At 38.4% G+C, this 21,044-nt stretch overlaps 1 protein-coding gene across 2 annotated transcripts in view; it reads right to left on the bottom strand.

Moving 5' to 3' along the window:
* Positions 1-8,841: 8,841 nt before the first annotated feature.
* The window catches only part of CRYZ (crystallin zeta), a 29,495-nt gene continuing 17,292 nt past the window's right edge, over positions 8,842-21,044 (bottom strand). Inside the window, exons 6-9 of one of the 2 annotated variants that reach the window (XM_021678121.2) lie at positions 19,914-20,063; positions 15,729-15,830; positions 15,536-15,631; positions 8,842-8,957 (exon numbers count right to left, since the gene is read on the bottom strand). In XM_021678121.2, coding sequence (XP_021533796.1) covers positions 8,952-8,957; positions 15,536-15,631; positions 15,729-15,830; positions 19,914-20,063 — 354 coding nt within the window. In that variant the 3' untranslated portion in view covers positions 8,842-8,951. Of the gene's footprint in view, positions 8,958-14,280; positions 15,108-15,535; positions 15,632-15,728; positions 15,831-19,913; positions 20,064-21,044 lie in introns of those variants that run through there. The other variant, XM_021678120.1, reaches the window with a different exon arrangement.

Raw genomic sequence — 21,044 nt, forward strand, 5'->3', positions numbered from 1 at the left:
GTTAATTGAGAGCACATCCAGGGCAAGCAAGGTTCTTCCTGCTGTATCCAAGTGTTATCTTCCAAAATTGGTTTTACCCTGTAATAGAAGAAACCTTTTCAGAAAACACAGTCTCGAACCATGAGAGACGATGGACTCTGAAAAACAAACAGGGTTCTAGAGGGGAGGGGGGTGGGAGGATGGGTTAGCCTGGTGGTGGGTATTGAGGAGGGCACATTCTGCATGGAGCACTGGGTGTTATGCACAAACAATGAATCATGGAACACTTCATCTAAAACTAATGATGTAATGTATGGGAATTAACATAAGAATAAAAAAAGAAAAAAATTTTAAAAAAAAGAAAAAAAAGAAAACACAGTCTCGTCTATTCACCGGATAAGGTCTAAAAATCATATGTATTCTTGATCTGATGGCAAATTCTTTTATGTCTTTTTCCTTCAAAAGAAATCTTCCACCAGGCATTTGTTGGCAAACACCTCCAGAGCTTTCTTAGAAGCTCTAATTCTAACTCAGCACCACCACCACCACAAGGCACCTGCAAGCTGAACACTACCAGTTCTAATAAAGCTCACCCCTTGTGAAGACCCTTCAGTGCTTAGGGGCGGGTAACAATATCCATGATTTCCGTATCTAAGGGATATTTACTGGAACACGGTGACAGGGCCAAGAAAGAAAGGGGACACAGGCAGGAGGGGGCTGTGGCTGCAGTTCACTGACTGGAAGAGAGTTTTGTCTCACTGGAAGGAATCGAAGTTATGTTTATGTGTAGTGCCCAGCACTCACCTGCCACAGGGAAACGCTCAATACACGTTACCTTGACTTTTCTCCTGTAAGGCTGCTTTATGTTAATGTAGCATTTTAAAGAACATGAATCGTGTTCATAGGAGTTATCTTATTTGACGCTCATGACACTGGAGATAAGCTTTATTTTATGTTTGGAAACACGGATGGCCTGAGAGGTCAGCTCTATGGGGCCCTCGGTCACACAGCCAGTACATTTTAGAGTTCATAACCTGGATCTTCTGATTCCAAGGACTCTCTTCCTCCTTTATTGCTCTGAGCTGCAAGTATTCAGCGATGTGGACCTGGGCACTTTCTATCTTATTTTTTAAAAAACAACCTCTCTTCACTTACGTCTTCGTACCTTCAAGGGGCATTTATACTTCCTCATGTCTCCTTTCCTGTTTGCTTCTCCGTCTCCTCCAGTCCTGTGTATAAAAGTGTTGCATGTATAATGTTCATGGATCCAGGATTAAGAGTTCTTTACTCAGGATCTTGAGGTCTTCAAAGTTAAAGAGACCCTACAAACAAGGCACACTTCCTTCTGGGCCTTGTTTTTCCTTTCAGCACTTTTGCTCAAATACCAAACAAAATTCGCATTTTGCTTGAGATGGAAAGAAACAGTTGTGTAGCTGTAGCTATTATTGGACCATTACCATTCTGAGGTGTTGATTTTGTGCTTCGCATTTTTCCTGTGTTCTTCACTTGATGCCCTATCTTGAATTTTTATTTCGCTCTAATCATTTTTTGAATTTGAAGTCTTCCTTTTTACTTTGGCAATTTCAGTTGGAACGCTGGGTTCGGAAAAAAAAATGTTCACAGAAAAACTGAAGGTTAAATCAGTTTTATTCTGTAAACAGTGCCTAAATTATCATCTCCTTCCCATAACAACCCAATTAATATGTTAGAGCACAGCCGGAAAGCCAAAAACGGTGCTGAAAACGTAGAGTTAGTGTGACACCTTCTGGTGAGGAACAAACTGCATTTCGTCGACAGCAGCAAAAAAACAGACAAGGGTCCCCCAGATAGCTTTTATTCCAACAAACCCATCTTTTGTGAATACCCAGTGTTGTCCCAGGCTCTGCCACAGGCCCCGGGGCTACTGACAGGGGAAGGTATGATTCTTACATTCAATAATCTAACCAACCCCGGGGGAAGAAATCTCTCTTATCTTCACACCTATCTACAGAGATTGCAATCGAGGATGTCAGCACCTAGAGTTAGGTTGGGTGTTCATAAGATGCTACGGGGGCCCACGGAGCCAACCCGCCCTCGTGGATCAAGGACAGCCTCACAGGGGCAGGGATGCTGAAGTCTTGAAGGATGAGCAGTTTTGGGGAGGCAATAAGGTAGGAAGTGGACATGCAGTGGGGGAAAGTGTCGCATATGGGAAAGTAAGGGGACAGCAAGCATGCAAGGCTGAGAGGCTGAGAGTGTGTGTTTACTGACCAGACGTTATTTCAGGCACCTGGAGAAGACAGAGCATGGAGAGAGGGGTGGCTTAGAGACCACATAGGGTCTCAACCCCAAAGGGCTTTGGAAACTTAGCTTAAGAAGTGTGTGTTCCGGGGCACGTGGGTGGCTCAGTCGTTAGCGTCTGTCTTCGGCTCAGGTCATGATCCCAGGGTCCTGGGATGGAGCCCCGCCTCGGGTTCCCTGCTCCGCGGGAGGCCTGCTTCTCCCTTCCCACTCCCCCTGCTTGTGTTCCCTCTCTCGCTGTTTCTCTCTGTTGAAGTAAATAAATAGTCTAAAAAAAAAAAAAAAAGTGTGTGTTCCATGATCCAGGCTGCAGGGACCCATTGGAAGATGTAAGCATGCCAGTGATAGGATCAGATTTTTCCACTAGAAAAATCAGCCTGGCTCCAGGGTGGAGGGAGAGAGGAAGAATAGTTAAAGTTCTGGTCAAGTAGGAAGCAGTTAAAATGGAAGAGAACCTGAACTGGGCAGGGAATGTGGATGGGTGGAGGACAAAGTATTTTAGGAAAGGGCATCATCAGCCAGTATGAGAGCACGTTTAAATGTGGACTCTGAGAAAAAAAAAGAAGGGTTGTGTTTTATGCTTATACGGCCCAAAATAAAAGGAATATTTCTTTTCCTTAAACAAAGAGAGAAAACCCCACCTTTTAATGTAGATGTCTTCCCTCTCTTTGTATGTGGTCTTAGGAAAGAGTTAAAATATTTCTCAACATGAGAGGATAATTGCTCCACAATCCAAGCATGCAATTTTATAAACTAAATTTGGAGACTTTCAAAAAATATTGATCGCACCTGAAAACATTTAATGAATGCAATTTGGAAACAAGGGCCCAGAGACACCAATTTGTATCAACAGTGCTTAAATAGTCCCATAAAAAACACACCCAGGGCCTTGGGAAATCTGGATCACTATAATGTGCTTTCAAAGGAAGGTTTGAAATTTTTAGATGAACAGCTATAATTATAAATTGAAATTAAATATAATGCAAAAGAGGCCATGATTTCCCTTGCTGTCAAAAAAATCTAAGGAATACATTGTGTCCACCGACTATCAGACAAGGGCATGCACTTACTCCCTGTATAAACCACTTTCAGCTTTGGGTAGCGGAGTGTTTTTACTCCTGTATCCAAATGCTAATGGATATGTTTTTTCCATCTAACTCAGATTTAAAATCTAAACATTTCCACTGATCTGCAAGGCTCCCGGTTACCTTGCTGGTGTTAACCTGTTACTCTCCCACTCCCTCATTCCACCCCAGTCAGAGCACCTTGCTCTTCCTGAAACACAACACGGATGTTCCTTCCTCAAGGCTTTTGCACCTGCTGCTCCTTCTGCCTGGAAAGTTCTGTGTCCAGATATCTATCTGCACCACTGACTCTCTCATTTCCCTTAGGTCCCTCATTCCTAGGAAGGTTTCCCTGATCACACTACATAAAATAGCACCTGCTCTCAATATACTGTTGCCCTTTATTCTGCATTAGTTCTCTGTATAGCTCTTATCACTCAACAGTCCACGTACTTGTTTATCATTGCCTTTCTCCACTAAAATCCAAATGCTATGAAACCACAGGCTGTCACTTATGTAGAACCAGAGAGTGGAACAGTGCCTGGTTCAGAGTAGGTGCTTAACAAATACGTTAAATGAGGGCGCCTGGGTGGCTCAGTTGGTTAAGCGACTGCCTTCGGCTCAGGTCATGATCCTGGAGTCCCGGGATCGAGTCCCGCATCGGGCTCCCTGCTCGGCAGGGAGTCTGCTTCTCCCTCTGACCCTCCTCCCTCTCATGCTCTCTGTATCTCATTCTCTCTGTCTCAAATAAATAAATAAAATCTTTAAAAAAAAAACAAATACGTTAAATGAATGATGTTTATTTGAAGTATTTATTAGGTTTTTAGTCAGATGGGCAAGCTAGAGGTTTTCTATCAATTCACCAACCACGTACTATGTGGCAGGTACTGTTCTCTACCTTTCATGAGACAAAAGACCACCCTTGGGTAAACAAAGCAGTGGGAGTCAGACAAGTCAGTTGATAATTATTGTCAATTATACAATAAGGCTGGGGAAAAAAAAACCAGGTAACTGTAATCCATCCGTTCATTCAACATATATTTACTGAGTACTTAGTGGAAGAGAGCTAAGTTTCTTTGCAGGCTTTTTATGTGCCAATAGTGTGCAAAGGCATAGAAAGATGCATCTAATATATTTTTTAGAACAACCAGTAAGGTAACTATTATCCCTGGTTTAGAACCATGAAACTTGAAGCTTACAAAGGCCCAAGGTTGCCACACTAGCGAAAAGGAAGACTAGACCAGGTCTAGGTCTAACTCTGATTAGTTATTCTGCTAAAGGAACTCAGAGAAAAACCATCTAACCTATTAGTGGGGTCAGAACAGCCTTGAAAGCAGAAGTAACACCTAAGGTAAACCTTCAAAGTAATGGGTTAGAATTGGGCAAGAGTGGAGGGTAAGGCGTGCTGAGCTGGATGGACAGCATGACATTGTACCTTCCATAAAGAAGGAAACTTCTGGGCCTTTGTTTTCATTAATAAAGTAGGTTAAATTTTGGCTCTCTGAATTATTGAAATAGAATAAAAAATACTTCTAAAACTAATGATGTAATGTATGGGGATTAACATAAGAATAAAAAAAAGAATAAAAAATACAAACACACACATACATACCCCATTATAAACAATAGCAAAATCAATTAAAGATGTGATATAACTCAATCATGCAATGCAACTAATCAGCATGAAGAAATAAATAAACACAAGATTGAGGGAGATCTAGTATTCCAGATTTTAACAAAAGAGATGTGATTGCCTATAAACAACATTTTCCATTTATAGCATATAATTAAATAACTTATGTGGCAATTAAATTACATGCCAATTAAATAGAATTGCAAGCTTTAATAAAACAAGTTAAAGACAAGTGGAAGTTATTACTGAAGCACATCAATTGCTTTTTTCCTACTAAGTTGAACTGACATTTAAAAATTAATACTTACCTGTGTTATGCACTTTCTATATTTAGAACATAAGTTTAAGAATTAGGCTGTTAAAGGTTTTCAAGCTAAAATTAAATAAGGTTTAGAAGTTTGGATGCTTGTTTCATTCAAATAAAATAATAAAGGAAAACAAATCTTTTAATTGATAGGTTTTACTTTTATTTTCTTTAAAATTCCATGATTTTTTCCTCTTAACCATCCAAAGTGAGATTTTCTTTGAAGCAAGATGGCAGGTACCCAGAGCTGAGCTTTGACGGTATATAAAGCCAATTTTTTTGTACTTGATCCAAATGTTAAATCTGCAATTTACAGTTAATGTACCAATATGTTTACATATCTCTGTGGGTTCTTCTGCAATACGGTTTAAACTTCAAATTAAATATATATACATAATATACATTATATGTGTGTGTGTGTGTAATACTTGGGATACAGCATTATTTGTAATAATACTTGGTAAACAAGTATTATTTCTGGGAGATGTGCTTCCACCTTGTTTGTGGTTGCCCAGGGTTATGTTGCATAACTGGGACTTCATATGCTTCAAAGAGTTTAGATAAACACTGGCCAGGATTACTGGGAGTTAAATATATACACACACACAGACACACATATGTGTATATATATATATGTAATATCAAGGTATGGCAAAGCAGGCACATAGAGCACTTGAACCTCCTTTGTACCTGTCTGGAGAAACAATATAAATAGTATACTAAACCTGACTAAGGCTATTACAGTCAGGTTGTTTGAAGGGCCATTTTCCCCTCCTCCTGTCTTTTTTCCCCACTTTCCGATGTACTCAAGAAAATTGAAAAATTGTAATGGGTCAATTTAAAATATTTTATTTTCTAAAAGCCTTTTTTGCCTGTTGTAAGGTGCACAACCCTTCTCCTTTGATAGGAGAGACAGGTAGTTATCTAAATCTAGTTTAAAAAGGTTATGTAAAAAGAAATTGTAATGAAAGGGATACTCTGCTTTCCAAGTCCTTATCTTCTCTTCATCTAGATAAGGTATATCCAAAACAGATATGTAAAGAAAAAAAATAAAAGTTGTCTTTATGGGAAAAATAGTTTAAAAATACATAATCATAATAAATACCAATGGCACTATAAATAGAACCTGATATAGCAGAGTTTACAGGTGGGAAAACCTAACCCACCATTATAATCCTTCACTCCTCAAACACTTGAATGCCTGTCCTCTACAGCAGTGTGTTAGATTTTAATTCCTCACCTCAAGAAGCTTAAGTTCTATTTAGGCAAAAAAGTTCAATCAAATGATGAAAATATTTACTCCTCCTGATTAGCAACTGCTTATCATACTAAGCTTCAGCCATTCCACGTTCCTTCCCATCATGTGGTTTATAGCAATTTGCTTTCATTAACGGTTTGAGTGACATCTGATTCATAGCTACTCCCACATTCTACCTACCTTCTAGAGGGAAAAATGACTTGCTCATCTTCCAATTACTTCACACGGGGATATATAAAGATCATCTTATAATTAATCAAACGCTTAATTTCTGAATGTATCTGGAGAAAGGGTAATAAATGGGACATAAATGGCATGAAGGAGTACAGGCAGAAAGTTCTGGGTTTGAAGGGCAAACGAGAGGAGAAGGCTCGGCAGCACATGCTACATTTGACTGGCTCGATTCCATAAGGTTGGAAACTGGAGGTTGATTACAGGTTTGATGCAGGGTTAGGTTTTGTTGAGTGGTTCTGTACGAGGATGGTGGTTCTCACTAGTTGAGGGTATTCCAGTGACCACGTAGGCCTGGTGCAATGTGAGGGCTGGTTCAGGCTAATGGACTGAAGAGCAACGAGGGATGAGATGAACCGAAGGACTGAATGCAAAGAGCAGGTATAATCAGAATGTTAAAAAAAAAGGACTTTAAACTACCTCTGCTCTGAAGCGGATTTCTTCACTCTCCGCTCACTTCAGAAAGGTGTGTTAACTTAAATTTTTCCCAGTCCTCAACATTTGGGGGGCTGGGAGGAAAGCAAAGGAAGTCACAGTAATAGTAATAACAGAAATTCTATTATTTCAGTGAGTCCAATGTCTGGTCTAGGGCAATCAGCTCCCTGAAAACTCTTCCCCAAGTATTTCTGGGGACCCAAAGCTGTCTAGACCGTGGTTCTTTCCCTGGTCCTGCAGCTGCTGCTTTTCTTCCGCGCACCCCTGTCCCCCAGTCAGCCTCTGACGGGCCTTTAGCAAAAACGGGCACAGAGCTAGGACCCACTGGTTGCAAATTCCCCACTCCTTGGTAAAACCACAGTGTTTGGAATTTTTACTTTACAAATGCATTCCGAATACATATTCATGCAGAAGTTAAGGTACATTCCACAAATCAGTGCATAATAAATATTTATTAACTTAGTCAATAAATGTTTGCTAAGTTCCTTCCACCAGTGAGGCACAGAAGACGGGTTTAGGAAATGAAAGACAGAGTCTCTTCACTCAAGAAATATACACCACTCTAGTCAGGAAAGCAGGCAGGTAAATAGTAAATTGCAATGGTGCAAGATGTGCTTTTTTTTGCTTCTATGTTTGTGTGGTGTGTGTGTGTGTGTGTGTGTGTACCCATCTTCTTCTAAAAAGAATTTAATATCCTAGGCAGGGTGGCAAGCGTTCAGATTTATTCTAGGAGCAGAGAGGAAGGGTGCCTGAACTCTGATTAGGGGTGGTCAAGGAAGATTTTTCTCTGGGAGGAAATTCCATGTGCTGCTGTCATACCTTTGAGACTCACAAGGCCTTAAAGGCTTAGCTGTCAGCTCCCTACTCTTGGCAGATATGCCCCCCACCTGGTGGGAAAGGCCCCCCAATGTTGTTCTAGAAGTCAGGATAGGAAAGAATTTGAGGTGTTTCTATGTGTAGGGACATGATGAAGCTACAGGATTCAGGGAATACTTGATAGAGCAAAGTTCATGAAGAGGCCAGAGCAAAGCGATCCAGGGAAAAGATAAATTAATGCTTAATAAGCAGGATGGTCCTCACTTCCAATGAAATAGCAGATGAAGACAAAAGGATGCAAATAAATGTGTAAGTATAAATAGCTTAGTGTTTTCTTCATGGTGAAATAAAAATTCCAGATAAATTGCCTACCACCGGGTGGAACAAAACTGGAAAACAGTGCTCTTCATTTAGATAACCAGCGGGCTGATGATAAAGAGGCAAAGAATTCTAGCAACTTAAGAGTTTTTGTTTATGTGGAAATGTAGTTTGATAGACGTAAAAAAAAGGAACATAATCTGAGAAGCACTTAGAAGCTATAGTGATAGGTCTATAAACAAGACTATGTGAAACCAGCTAATAAACTCAAACCTACTTTAGGATAAAAGAAACTGCAAGATATGTAAAAACCCAAATTACATGGATAAACTGTGAAACAGAATTACAGTGTTAATTCCTAAGCAAAATAATATTTCACCAAATAAAACATGGGTATAATTTTGTTAAAATGCATTTGTCACACCTACTAACAGTGCTTTGATTACAAGTGATGCTTACAATTGGATTTCAGATGTGATGCTGCAATCAAAATAAACATCCAAGACAAACTGATAAGCCCAAGTTCATCTTGGGTTTTTTATTAACCATAAGTTAAAGCTTGGAGTTCATTACTAGAAATGTACATACAGAGTTTTCCCAATATCAGATAGTTCTCATCATCTGAAGAATACTTTATCCCTTTAAAACAAAGGAGTATTTTCTGAGGACAATTTAATATTTCAAAAACAAGAATAAAGTAAATAAATCATTACGATCCACTTAGTACAAATTGAACACATGCACTGCCATAATTTTTTACAGAGCATGTTGTAAGAGTAAATCATACATTACCAACACAGGTAAAAACTAGTTCTGAATATGCAGACATACAATTACAGAAGATTCAAGATAAGTATATATATATATATACTCTGAAACTTAGTCATTTATTTTGATTTTTGATATTAAACTCCTTAGATATTAATATTTATTATTTGAAAGAAGCATTTCTTTTAAATAAAATTTTGCTGCTGATTTCCTAGAAATAACTTCTGTAAAAAATACTTGAAAATGTTGAAAAACTAAAAGTGTTGGGGGGGAAATCTTTATACCTCTACTACTAAATCAAAACCTCTTGATTTAACAGGCATCTCTTGAAATGCATAGGTAAACACAATGAAATAGAAGTAGAATTACACGTATTTTGTATCTGCCTTTTAAACTTAATATTCTTAATACTGTGCCCTGAACATCTTCCCATGTTAGTAGCTATATATCTACATGATATTCTAATAGCTACATCCTATTGCGCTGTACAAATATATCAGCTTTTTAATCACTTGATGAAAATCTGGGTTATTTCCAAATATTTTACTATGATTAGCTAGGCTGCAGGGAAAGCAATCTTGACATATGCCTCTACAGACATGTCCATCTCATTAGGATAAATTTCTGTAGTGGAATTAATGGGTCAAAGGGGAATCCACATTTTAAACTTAAAGACATTGTCTATCTGTTCTCCAGAAGAGAAGGAAGTGTATACTTTTTTTTTTTTTTAAAGATTTTATTTATTTGACAGAGAGAGATACAGCGAGAGGAGGAACACAAGCAGGGGGAGCGGGAGAGGGAGAAGCAGGCTTCCCGCCGAGCAAGGAGCCCGATGCGGGGCTCGATCCCAGGACCCTGGGACCATGACCCGAGCCGAAGGCAGACGCTTAACGACTGAGCCACCCAGGCGCCCCAGGAAGTGTGTACTTCTATCAATAGTCCATGAGTGCCCATTTCTTGTATTACTAATAAGCATGAACAACCCTTTCCCTAAGTTTGCTGGCTGTATGCATCTTTTCTTACATGGATTATCCACTCATTTCCATGTCTCTTGTGGGGTGTTCATCATTTACTAATTAATTTGAAGAATTCTTTTTTTTTAAGATTATTAATCTTTATCTGTTACTACAGATCTTTTTCTACTTTTTCTATTTTGCTCTTTCATAGTTTGAGCTTCTGAGTAATGACGTAAGGGGCTGTTCACCTCTCAAGATTATAAAAAAATATTCTACCATGTTTTTGTTTTATATAATTTTATTTATTATATTTAAAATTTTGAACCATCTCAAAGTCTATTGATGTTATATGTGAAGTAAGATTCTAGCTTTATTTTTTTTCCCAAATGGGTAGCCAGATCTCTTAATAAATAACTTTTTTCCCCACTTAAAAGCCATCTTTATCACCCCAAAAGTGAGAAACATTTCTAGACTCTCTTTTGTTCCACTGATCTTGGACTAATATTTTAGTCACTCTGCCTTGGAAAAAAATTTTTGTATCTTCTGAGACTCATTCCAACCTTTTTTTTCCCCTCCCCTTTCTGAATTGTCTGGCTACTTGCCCATTTTTTCCACAAAAAAGGCTTTAGAAACATTTTTTTTCAAGTTTCTAAAAAGTCCTATTGAGATTTTTGTATGAATTACTTTGAATTTCCAGAGGATGAGGGAAAAATCTGTACATGAACCTGACCAAGAAATCTTTTGAGTATTCCATTTTGTCCCCCAGGAGTTTCGCAGTTCTCTTTTTAAGGGTCCTGTACGTTTCTTGTAAGTTGGGTCACTTATATTTCACTGCTTTTTAAATTGGTATTAGTAGTACTTCTGTTGTGAATAGATTGTCTTTCCATTATATTTTCTGACCAATCAACAGGTTTATATTAATCTTTGTATATTTATTATGCAATTGGCTACCTTTCTAAACTCATTAGTCTTTCCATTTGTTCTCTTGCATTCTCCAGGTCTTGAATAACATAACTGCAAGTAATGAATCTTCTGTATGCTCCCTTCCAATATCTGTATGTGTGACTTTTAAAAATTTTAAAGGATATGTCTTATTACTAGCAGTTTTCATTAATTTTGCATAGACCTAATAAAAACTGTCAGTAAATAAACTTAGCTCTTTGGGTTAGTTCAGGAAAGTTTTCTTTCTTTTTTTTTTTTTAAGATTTTATTTATTCACCTGACAGAGACAGAGACAGCGAGAGTAGGAACACAAGCAGCGGGAGTGGGAGAGGGAGAGCAGGCTTCTCTTGGAGCAGGGAGCCCGATGTGGGACTCGATCCCAGGACCCTGGGATCATGACCCGAGCTGAAGACAGCCGCCCAACGACTGAGCCACCCAGGCGCCCAGGAAAGTTTTCTTTAATTATCACTTCTTTCATTTTTCTGTTTTCTTTGGGCTGGCACACATAGAATTCAAAAATCGTATTTTTCTTTCTTTTGTTTGCTATATCTTAATTTTTTCTCATCTTTTTTTTTTTTGAGAGTGATCAAATTTACCCATATGACCTATGAAGTTTTCAGTAGTGTCAATTATGCTGATTAGTTCCTCTTATGGGAATTTACTTTTGGAGTTTCCTTTTATTTTTTTTTTTCATATTTCAGGATGCACGTTTTCATTCCTTCTCTTTATCTCAATCTATTCCTTCTTTATGGCTAATAAAAATGAAAGTAATTATTTAAACACTTCTTTGTGCAAGCCAGAGCACTAAGCACTTCAGACTTTAACTTGCTTACTTCCTACAATCGCTGAGGTAGATATCACTACCATGTAATGTGTGAGGAAACTGAAACTCCGGATGACTAGGTGATTTGCCCAGCACTCTACAGCTGGTCAGTAGGAGAGCCAGGATTTAAACCCAGGCCTTCTGCCTCCATAACCCATGCTTTTAACAACCTGCGAGAAGATCTCCACATGCCCTTGGGCCTCCTCCCTGTTCACAGGGCAGTTCAGTTCCTTTTAGATCTATATCTTGAATGAGGTGGCATCCTAAGTACCTGTGTCAATTCCAGTGCCTGCTGGACTAAGGCAGGAGCATCTTCTGCTCCAATTCTTAGATACTCTGCGTAGGTAATTGCTACAGTCAGACAAATGTTCTTTGAACAAGTGTTACACACTCTCAGCATTTGCTACAATCTAGGGATCCTCAACCCTCCATCCATTTGCAAGACTTCTTTGTGGTGACTGTATATCCAGGGGTGCAAAGTGCCCCTCACTCCTCAATCCACAGTTGTACCAAAAATTGAAATCTGTAGTTTCTATCATGCAGGTGAAAGAAAGGGGCTGAGGAATACTGCAGGGGTGGGCACAGATCTCAATTCTAGCTAGCTCAGATGATGGCTGGGCAACAAGGATTTGATTTTCAAGGTGGTGTAGCTCCTGTGTCCTGAGTTAGTGACTGAGTTGGGGCTTTTTCTTAACTTCTCTCCAGCTAATTTGGATCCATGAATCAAATGATGGGCACTGGAGTTAATATAAATTCCCAGTGGATTTTGGCACAGGGTTTCCTCTTTAGTTTGTAGTACTGTTACAATCTTTGAGGGTATTTTTGCATGAAGCTGGGAAAGGGTAACCAGGGATTGCCAACCTCTGGCACGTTTAACACATTTGACAAGCATTTGTATCAGGCGGTGGGTTTGGGATTTAGACTCACTCTTAAGGTTGTCCCCATCAACACCTAGCAGTCTGACTCTAGACCAAGGTGAATCTAGATTCCTTTTTATGATATAACATTTCTGGGCTCTTTTCTTGGATGTAGGAAGTTCCCAAAATATGAGCTATTCCTAAAGCCCTATGGATTAGTAAAATTATCCTATGACAATTTTCAAATGTTGTACTTTTTAAAAAATCACTATGCTAATGGTAGTGTTGGAAAAAGAATTAAGGTTTGAGCTGAGGTGTTTTCCTGTCTGTGAGATGTAGTTGAGGAGGCAGAGAGAGCCAGGTCAAAGAGACCCGATAGGTGTTGCTATTCTTGAGCGTTATCTTGCACAAAAAAATGCTCTTTACACTGTGAATTGTGGAACCCCTTGGCACATATAGAATTTCTTGCCTCAGTAAAGCTAAGCTAAGGACATTATAAAATGTTATCCCCCCCTTTTTTTTCCCTCTTCAGAAGTATGTATGTTATTTTGTACTTCCCATGGCCAAAGCTACTCTGGATGGAAGCAGCTAACAAATGCATCAAAAATATTAAATGTGTAATTGGAAATCCCAAGCTATACTAAGTGCCCCTCATCTGTGTCCCTACGTCACCTTCTTGTGATGACTGATTTTATGTGTCAACATAATATCACCATGTTTTGTTCATGTGTTTACAAAGAGTCACCTGGTGACTTCAGGTAGATTATCCTCAATAATGAAGGTGGGCCTCACCCAATGGGTTGAAAGCCTTCAGGATGAAAACTGAAGTTTCCCAGAGAAAGAACTCTGCAATATAGAAACCCTGCTGGCCCACCCTATTGATTTGGCTTATCAGCCCCCATAACTATGAGAAAATTCCTTAAATCTCTTTATATACACATGTGTGTATGTAGGTGTGTGTTTGTACATATATTAGGAGGTTATGCTCGTACGAAGAAAAACAAGAACAAAAATAATCAAACTTCATTTCCTTGCACATGACACTGATGGCAAGATTTCTAAGTAATCATCCCTTTATTTAGTTTCGATAAGGACTTCCAGCACAGAACACTGTTAGAAATTAACCGTTAGGAACTATGTAAAAGAGATGTAAGGCAAGTACTATATAAAGACCAAATAGATAAACACAGGTTTTATTTTTCTACAGAATTTACTGCAGGTTATCATGTAATAAAGACAAAAGCAGATCACTCTTAATGTGTCAAATTTGTTTAGTAATTTAAATAAGAACATAGGACTCCCATCACACAGATAATTCTAAATCTATTTTGAAAATCATCAGGAAGTATCTATGTACTACCTATCATATTATACCAAAAATAAGGCTGCTCTCTTCACAGAATATATGGATAATGAAGGTGGGGAAATCAGAGGGCAAGACGAACCATGAGAGACTATGGACTCTGAGAAACAAACTGAGGGTTCTAGAGGGGAGGGGGGTGAGGGAATGGGTTAGCCTGGTGATGGGTATTAAAGAGGGCACGTACTGAATGGAGCCCTGGGTGTTATATGCAAACAGTGAATCATGGAACACTACATCAAAAACTAATGATGTAATGTATGGTGACTAACATAACATAATAAAATAAAATTTAAAAAAAAGGTGGCACTAAATGTACAATTAAAAAAAATATATGGATAATGAGTAATCAACCATCAACACAGTGGATGTTCTAATATTGGGGAAATAGTGGAAAACTATTTGTTAAAAAACAAATTTCTCTGGACATTGTTTATCTTGCCCTTGCAAGAGACTTGTAGATCCAGATGAGATTAGCTTAGAAAAGGGGTCTTATTTAGTCCAGAAAATCTTCAGAGTCCAATACAGTTCTGAGCTAATCAGATACTAAAGAACCTTTACAAGGACAAGTAGGCTTGGAAATCACACAGCCTTATTTTGAATTAGCTTGTTTTAGTCAAAGGTATGGAATTAATGATCAAATACCAGGAATTTCTGTAACTCACCCAATGCCAAATGACTACTGACATTCTATTTCCTACTATGATGACTCCTTGATTAGAGGTAGGTGGGAGGCATAAAGAATACTGTGAGCTATAATATAAATTGTACTCCAATGCCCACATCTCTAAAGACAAATCTTGTTTTTTAATATAAGAAACTCACTGAATCAAATGAATGCTGATTAGAGCAAAGGTAGTGTAAGTAAAACTGGGACAGGAAACCTCTAATTGCATAGGAAATACATGAAAGAATTAATCATTCTAAGAGAAGAATCATTTTCCCCCTAGCCCCACTGTTATGGATGATATTTTCGTGAGCCTGGGCCACCTTCTCCAGTGAATACTGAGAACCTATTACAGGTCTCAACCAACCAATTTCCATTCCAGCTTGAAGAGCAGCTGCAAACTGCCTAAATTCCTCCTAAGTGAAAGAAAAAGGTCTTTTTGTAGAAGAACACGTCACTTAATTTTCAGAAAAATTTTCAGATCATGAGTCGGAACATAAACAGTTCCTTACACATATGTCGCTTTTGTCACTTGTCCAGAACTACAGAAAAAGTAGTTTTCTATAGAGTAACCTTAAGTCCAATTTGTCTGAGGCAGTGTCGGTTTACAAAAAACCTACTGTCCTGAAGCAATTACTAATAGTATCTCCTTTCTCTCTCAAAAGTGTCTTCCCTTGGAAAATAAATTACATCGCCCCCCTAGTTATCTTGTAGTGACTAATCTTCAACATACCCATTCAGTCAGATAGCAAAGTTTAACATCTACTGGATTTTTCAGTCTGCCTGACTAGGCAAACTATATGGATGTTTAAGTTATCAAAATCAGAGTCACTTGTTTTCATACCTTAGTTGATGAATAGAGAGCAACTCCAATTATACTGGATTCCTTTGCCATGGTGTCCCGTGGGTTTATTTCAATAGGACCTCTGCTGCCAACAACCTAGTATGAAAAACAACTTGTCTATAGTTAAAGATTACTGCAAAATAGTATTAAATTATGGTAAAGCTTCAAAGTGGTAAGAAACCAAAATACTTACTATTACTCGTCCTCCATATGACAGAAGATTCAAATCATTACTAAGATTTACATTAGCTAACATTTCAATGATCACATCAATTCCTTTTTCACCAACAGATTTCTATATAATAAAAAAAATGCAGAGTAAGATAAGAAAACAAGTAAAAAAAAACAACTGTAAAACAGTTATCACAGTCCCATATATTACAGAAATGTGTTTCAAAAGACATAAAATGCTACATTTTTATGACTAATATACAAATTTTAAATGATCTAATTATATAGTGTTGATGTAATTCCAAGGTACCAGTCACAACATTTAAAGTGATAAAGATTTATACTAAGTAAATTTCAAGTGCTTCGACTCAACTTGACTATAAAATACTTTTTCCTCAGTTGAAAATTTTCTGTCTTCAAAATGTATTTTCACAGAGAAGCAAACAACAAATCCCAAATCGGCTTACACTTCTGTTAAAAAACAAAAAACAAAAGAAGGAAATCATTGGCTGTTTGGTGTTGCCCAAATTTTTTGTGTATGCATTCAATTTTGTCCCAAGTGGTTTACAATCAGCTTGGCATACTACTTTTCTTTTGGGTTTTCAGAGATGTTGGTTTGCAATATCCAAAACTGGCTCTTCTCTTAAATAAGTTATACATATACACCTTATATTCACTTTATTTAACAAAAAAAATGAATACCTGTGTCAGGCATTTGTTAAGTACTGGGAATTCAAAGATGGACACAGAGAACTCAAAACAAAGCTAGGGAGAAAGATGGAAACCTACCGCAATCATAGCTGTGATGGGATGGGCTAAGTGCTGCATTAGTGGAAATAAACTATAGGTTATAGAGAAAAACAAAGCTATAACTCTGATCACCTGTAATGATCAGAGAAAGTTCAACAGAGATGAGAACCTGGGTCCTGAGGAATGAGTAGGAGCTCTTTAAGCAAATGGAAGTAAGAGGAGCCAGCAGAAGCTGCACCTGAGGCGGGAGAAAGAGAAAATAGAAGAGCTATGGACTGAGAGTCCGGGTCGGGATTAGAAAGTAGCCCAGAGGAGCTGGGGCACGTGTTTGGGAAGGCGGGGGGCGGGGAAAAGGTAGACAGGCGACTGTCAACTATACCAGTATGGACTGGGATCACGTATCGAATGCCATGTTAAAGGAGCTAGACTTTTGGGAGGCAGGTGCTAATTTTTGTGCCAGACCCTGTTTTAGATACTGAAGGTGCAGCAGGGACCAAGAAAGACAAAAATTCCTATTCTCATGGAGCTTCCATTTTAGTTATTTCTGGAGATTTTTTTTTTTTTTTTTAAAGGAGAACCAAGTAAGTCTGGAAAATATGAAGACAGAAGGGGATATTAGGTCAGTTATAAATAAGACAAAGCTGGAGAAGATGAGGACTAAACTAAGTCACAGCAGAGACGAGAACAAAGGGAGACATATTTGAAAGGCATGTCAGAATAGAAAGTGACAGAGGGAGGTGGCAGACCTGACGGGCAGGAAGGAGAACAGTAATTAAAAGATAGGAATTAAAAATGAAACGTGGGTCTGTCTTGGGTGAGCAGATGAGTGGCCACGTCCAGCAGGTTGATGGCACGAAGGAAGGGAACGCAAGCCAGAGACAGTGCTGGAAGTCAGCAGGATGTGGGCACAAACTGAAGCCATGGGTGTAGATGAGATTGATCAGGGGGAAGGTCTAGCACCAGGGAAGATACGAGACCAAGGGGAAAGGCTAAGGAACAGCAACACCTAAGTAATACGAGGAGGAAGGGGACTGAAAATGAAGTCAGGGAAGTAAGAAGAGAACCAGCTGCCAGGAGATGTGATCAGGGTCAGCTGCTGCCAAAAAATCACACAGTATGAAGGCTAAGCCAAAAGCAGCAGAGGGGTAATTAGGAGCTCACCGGTGACCTCTGACAAGCAAAATGCAGTGGAAGGTGCTGGGAGGTAAGGAAGTAAAAGGAGTAAGTACTCACTGCTTTTTCAAGAAGTGTGGTCGTAGAGGGGGTGGAGGGTTTGATAAAAGGTTAGGGGAGTGATTTGGAGAATGAGAGAGACTTAAGCAGAAGGAGCTAGTGGAAGAGAAAGAAGCCACAAGACCTCAGGGTCTTAAAGTCAGATTTCTGCAAAACAAAAACATATTCTTAAATTAACTGGCCATTTTTCATCTTTGTAAATGCTCTTGGATGATGGGAGCAGGAGTGACTATTCAATTAATTTTAGGTTTCTTAGACATATACAAAGGAGTACTTTTACTCAGTTTTTTGGTAATATGATTTAGTGCTAATAAATAAACTCTCACTCATATTTTCCTCAATTTGTTAATGACTGAGGTTACACAGTTATCAGTACCTGGAAAATTCTAAGTCTTTCTCAACATAAGCAAGTAATTTGAGGTTTAGCAAAGTAATCACTATTTAGTAAATTTCTACTATAGTACAGAGAACTTCAGAATCTGCTTGAATTCTGCTCTAACAATGGAATATATGCAACAACTAACTAAAACCTACTTCACTGCTCTGGATGAGGTAATGATTATTCCTCCATGGCATCCAATTAAAAATAAACTTTTTTCCCTAGGCTAGACGGATCCAGTTTGTAATCTGTAGATACCTCACTTTTCACTAAAAAGTTACACCAACAGAAATTATATTATGAAAACCTCGTGGTTGCCAGAGGCAGAGGGCTGGAAGTGGGTGTAATGGGTGAATGAGGTCAAAAGGTACAAACTTCCAGTTATAAAAAAAAAAAGTAAGTCACGGGGATGTAAAGTACAGCATGGCCAACACAACTGTTAATACTGTATCACAGGGCGCCTGGGTGGCTCAGTTGGTTAAGCGACTGCCTTCAGCTCAGGTCATGATCCCAGAGTCCTGGGATCGAGTCCCGCATCGGGCTCCCTGCTCTGCGGGGAGCCTGCTTCTCCCTCTCCCACTCCCCCTGCTTGTGTTTCCTCTCTCGCTGTGTCTCTCTCTGTCAAATAAATAAATAAAATCTTAAAAAAAAAAAAATACTGTATAACAGATCTAAAAGCTGCTAACAGTAGATCTTAAAAGTTCTTATCAGAAGAAAAAAATTTTGTGACTATGTATGGTGATGGATGTTAGTGAGATTTACTGTGGTGATCATTTCATAATATCTACAAATATCAAAAAAAGTAAAAGGAGGGTGCCTGGATGGTGCAGTCATTTAAGTGTCTGACTCTTGGTTTCAGCTCAGGTTATGATCTCAGGGTCATGAGATCGAGGTCCATGTCCTGTTCCACACTCAGCATGGAGTGTGCTTAAGTTTCTCTGTCCCTCTCCCTCTACACCTCCCACTCCTGCCATACTCGCTCTCTCTATCTCTAAAATAAATAATAAATCCATCAATAGATGAATGGATAAAGATGTGATATATATATTATATATATATATAATATATAATGGAATATTACTCAGCAATCAAAAACGAAATCTTGCCATTTGCAATGACGTGGATAGAACTAGAGGGTATTATGCTAAGCAAAGTAAGTCAGTCAGAGAAAGACAATTATCATATGATCTCACTCACATGTGGAACTTAAGAAACAAGGCAGAGGATCATTGGGAAAGAGAGGAAAAAATAAAAGAAGACGAAATCAGAGAGGGAGATAAACCATAAGAGACTCTTAATCATAGGAAAAAAACTGAGGGTTGCTGGAGGGGAGAGGGGTAGAGGGATGGGGTAACCAGGTGAGGGACATTAAGGAGGGCATGTGATGTAATGAGCACTGGGTATTATATAAGACTGATGAATCAAAGACCTGTACCTCTGAAACCAACAATACACTATATGTTAACTGAATTTAAATGATTAAAAAAACCCCAAAAAACAAAACTAAATAAATGTTAAAAAAAAAAAAAAAAAAACTCAGGGCTCTAAATACAAAGCTATGACTTTACTTAAAATGTGACTACATTAAAGAGTAGCAATTTTTATAGCTATAAGACTCTGGAAAGGCTAGGTTTTATTTGATAAACATAAACAAGACAGATGAGAGTAAAGGTTTAAAAATTAGACATCTCTGCTTTTTAATTTATTAAAACTGTAAAACAAATAGGCATAAAAAAAGAAGCGAACAACTTTAAGAGAGTGGTTGATAAGAAAAAAGAACTTACAAAAAAAGGAAGTCTCCCAAGAAATAAAATTTACTTTTATAAAATTGTAGAATAATTTTACCTTAATTTTATCAATATAATTGAGTTCTCTGTGATTGAACACTTCATGGGCTCCATTTTGCAAAACAATGTTTTGTCCTTCTTCAGTACCAGCTGTGCCCAAAACCTTTAAGCCATAAGCTCTGGCAATTTGGCATGCTGCTAGTCCAACCTGAAAAACAAAATATAAATGCCTAGTTTTAGATTCTTTGCATCCCTGCAAATATTTATTAAATATATGTAATAAACTTAAGGTTCTTCTAGGTCCTACCCTATCCTTAAGAAATTTCAAGTCTAAATGAAGAAATAAGAACAACAATAGCTAACTTTTATTGAGCATTTATAATGTGTCAGGTACCACTCAAAAGACTTTCCATCCATTGCTTTATTTTAGCCTCACAATAAGCCTAGGAGGTAGATCTTATTATTGTCCATATTCCATAGATGAGAAAACTGAAGCTTATAAAATATAAGTAACTTGCCCAGGTCACAGAGATGGGAACACGGCCAAATCACAGAGCTGGACCAATTCAGTCTGTAGAGCTTGAGCTTTTAACCACGGTATCAAAATGCTTACTATTAGCATCTACCTTGTGCAGAAGGTACAGGGTTTAAAGATATTCAAAACTTGTTCACTGACTTCATACTTTAACAGTACATATAAAATGCTAAATGACAAATGTGACACCATTTAAGTGGAAGAGATAGGTATATGAGCAAATTAATCCATTCATCCATATGATGACCATTTATTGAGTGTTTACTATGTGCTAGGCATGGTACTTCATGTAAGAAACTTATATTCTGAGAAAGGGGGAAAATAATAAACACACAAACAAATAAATGAATGAATAAAGTACATTCAGAAAAGAAAAAGTGCTATGAAAAAAAACCTAGCCTATTGGAGATCGGGAGAGGGACTAGTGAGGTCACCAAGAAAGGCCTGAGTGAAGTGAGGGATGAGCCGTGTGAATATCTGGAAAGCCTGGTGGAGAATGCTGTAGGCAGAATGGTCGTGACTCACCTGGTGACATGGGAATGAGCTTGGGGCATTCAAAGGACTGAAAGAGGGTCAACGTGGCTTGACAGCAGGGTACATGGGAGATAGTGCAAGATGCGGGCAGAGGGCCATGCAGGGCCTTGCAGGAATTCA

Source organism: Neomonachus schauinslandi, chromosome 4 (genome assembly GCF_002201575.2).
Source record: "Neomonachus schauinslandi chromosome 4, ASM220157v2, whole genome shotgun sequence".
Taxonomy (NCBI): Eukaryota; Metazoa; Chordata; class Mammalia; order Carnivora; family Phocidae; genus Neomonachus; species Neomonachus schauinslandi.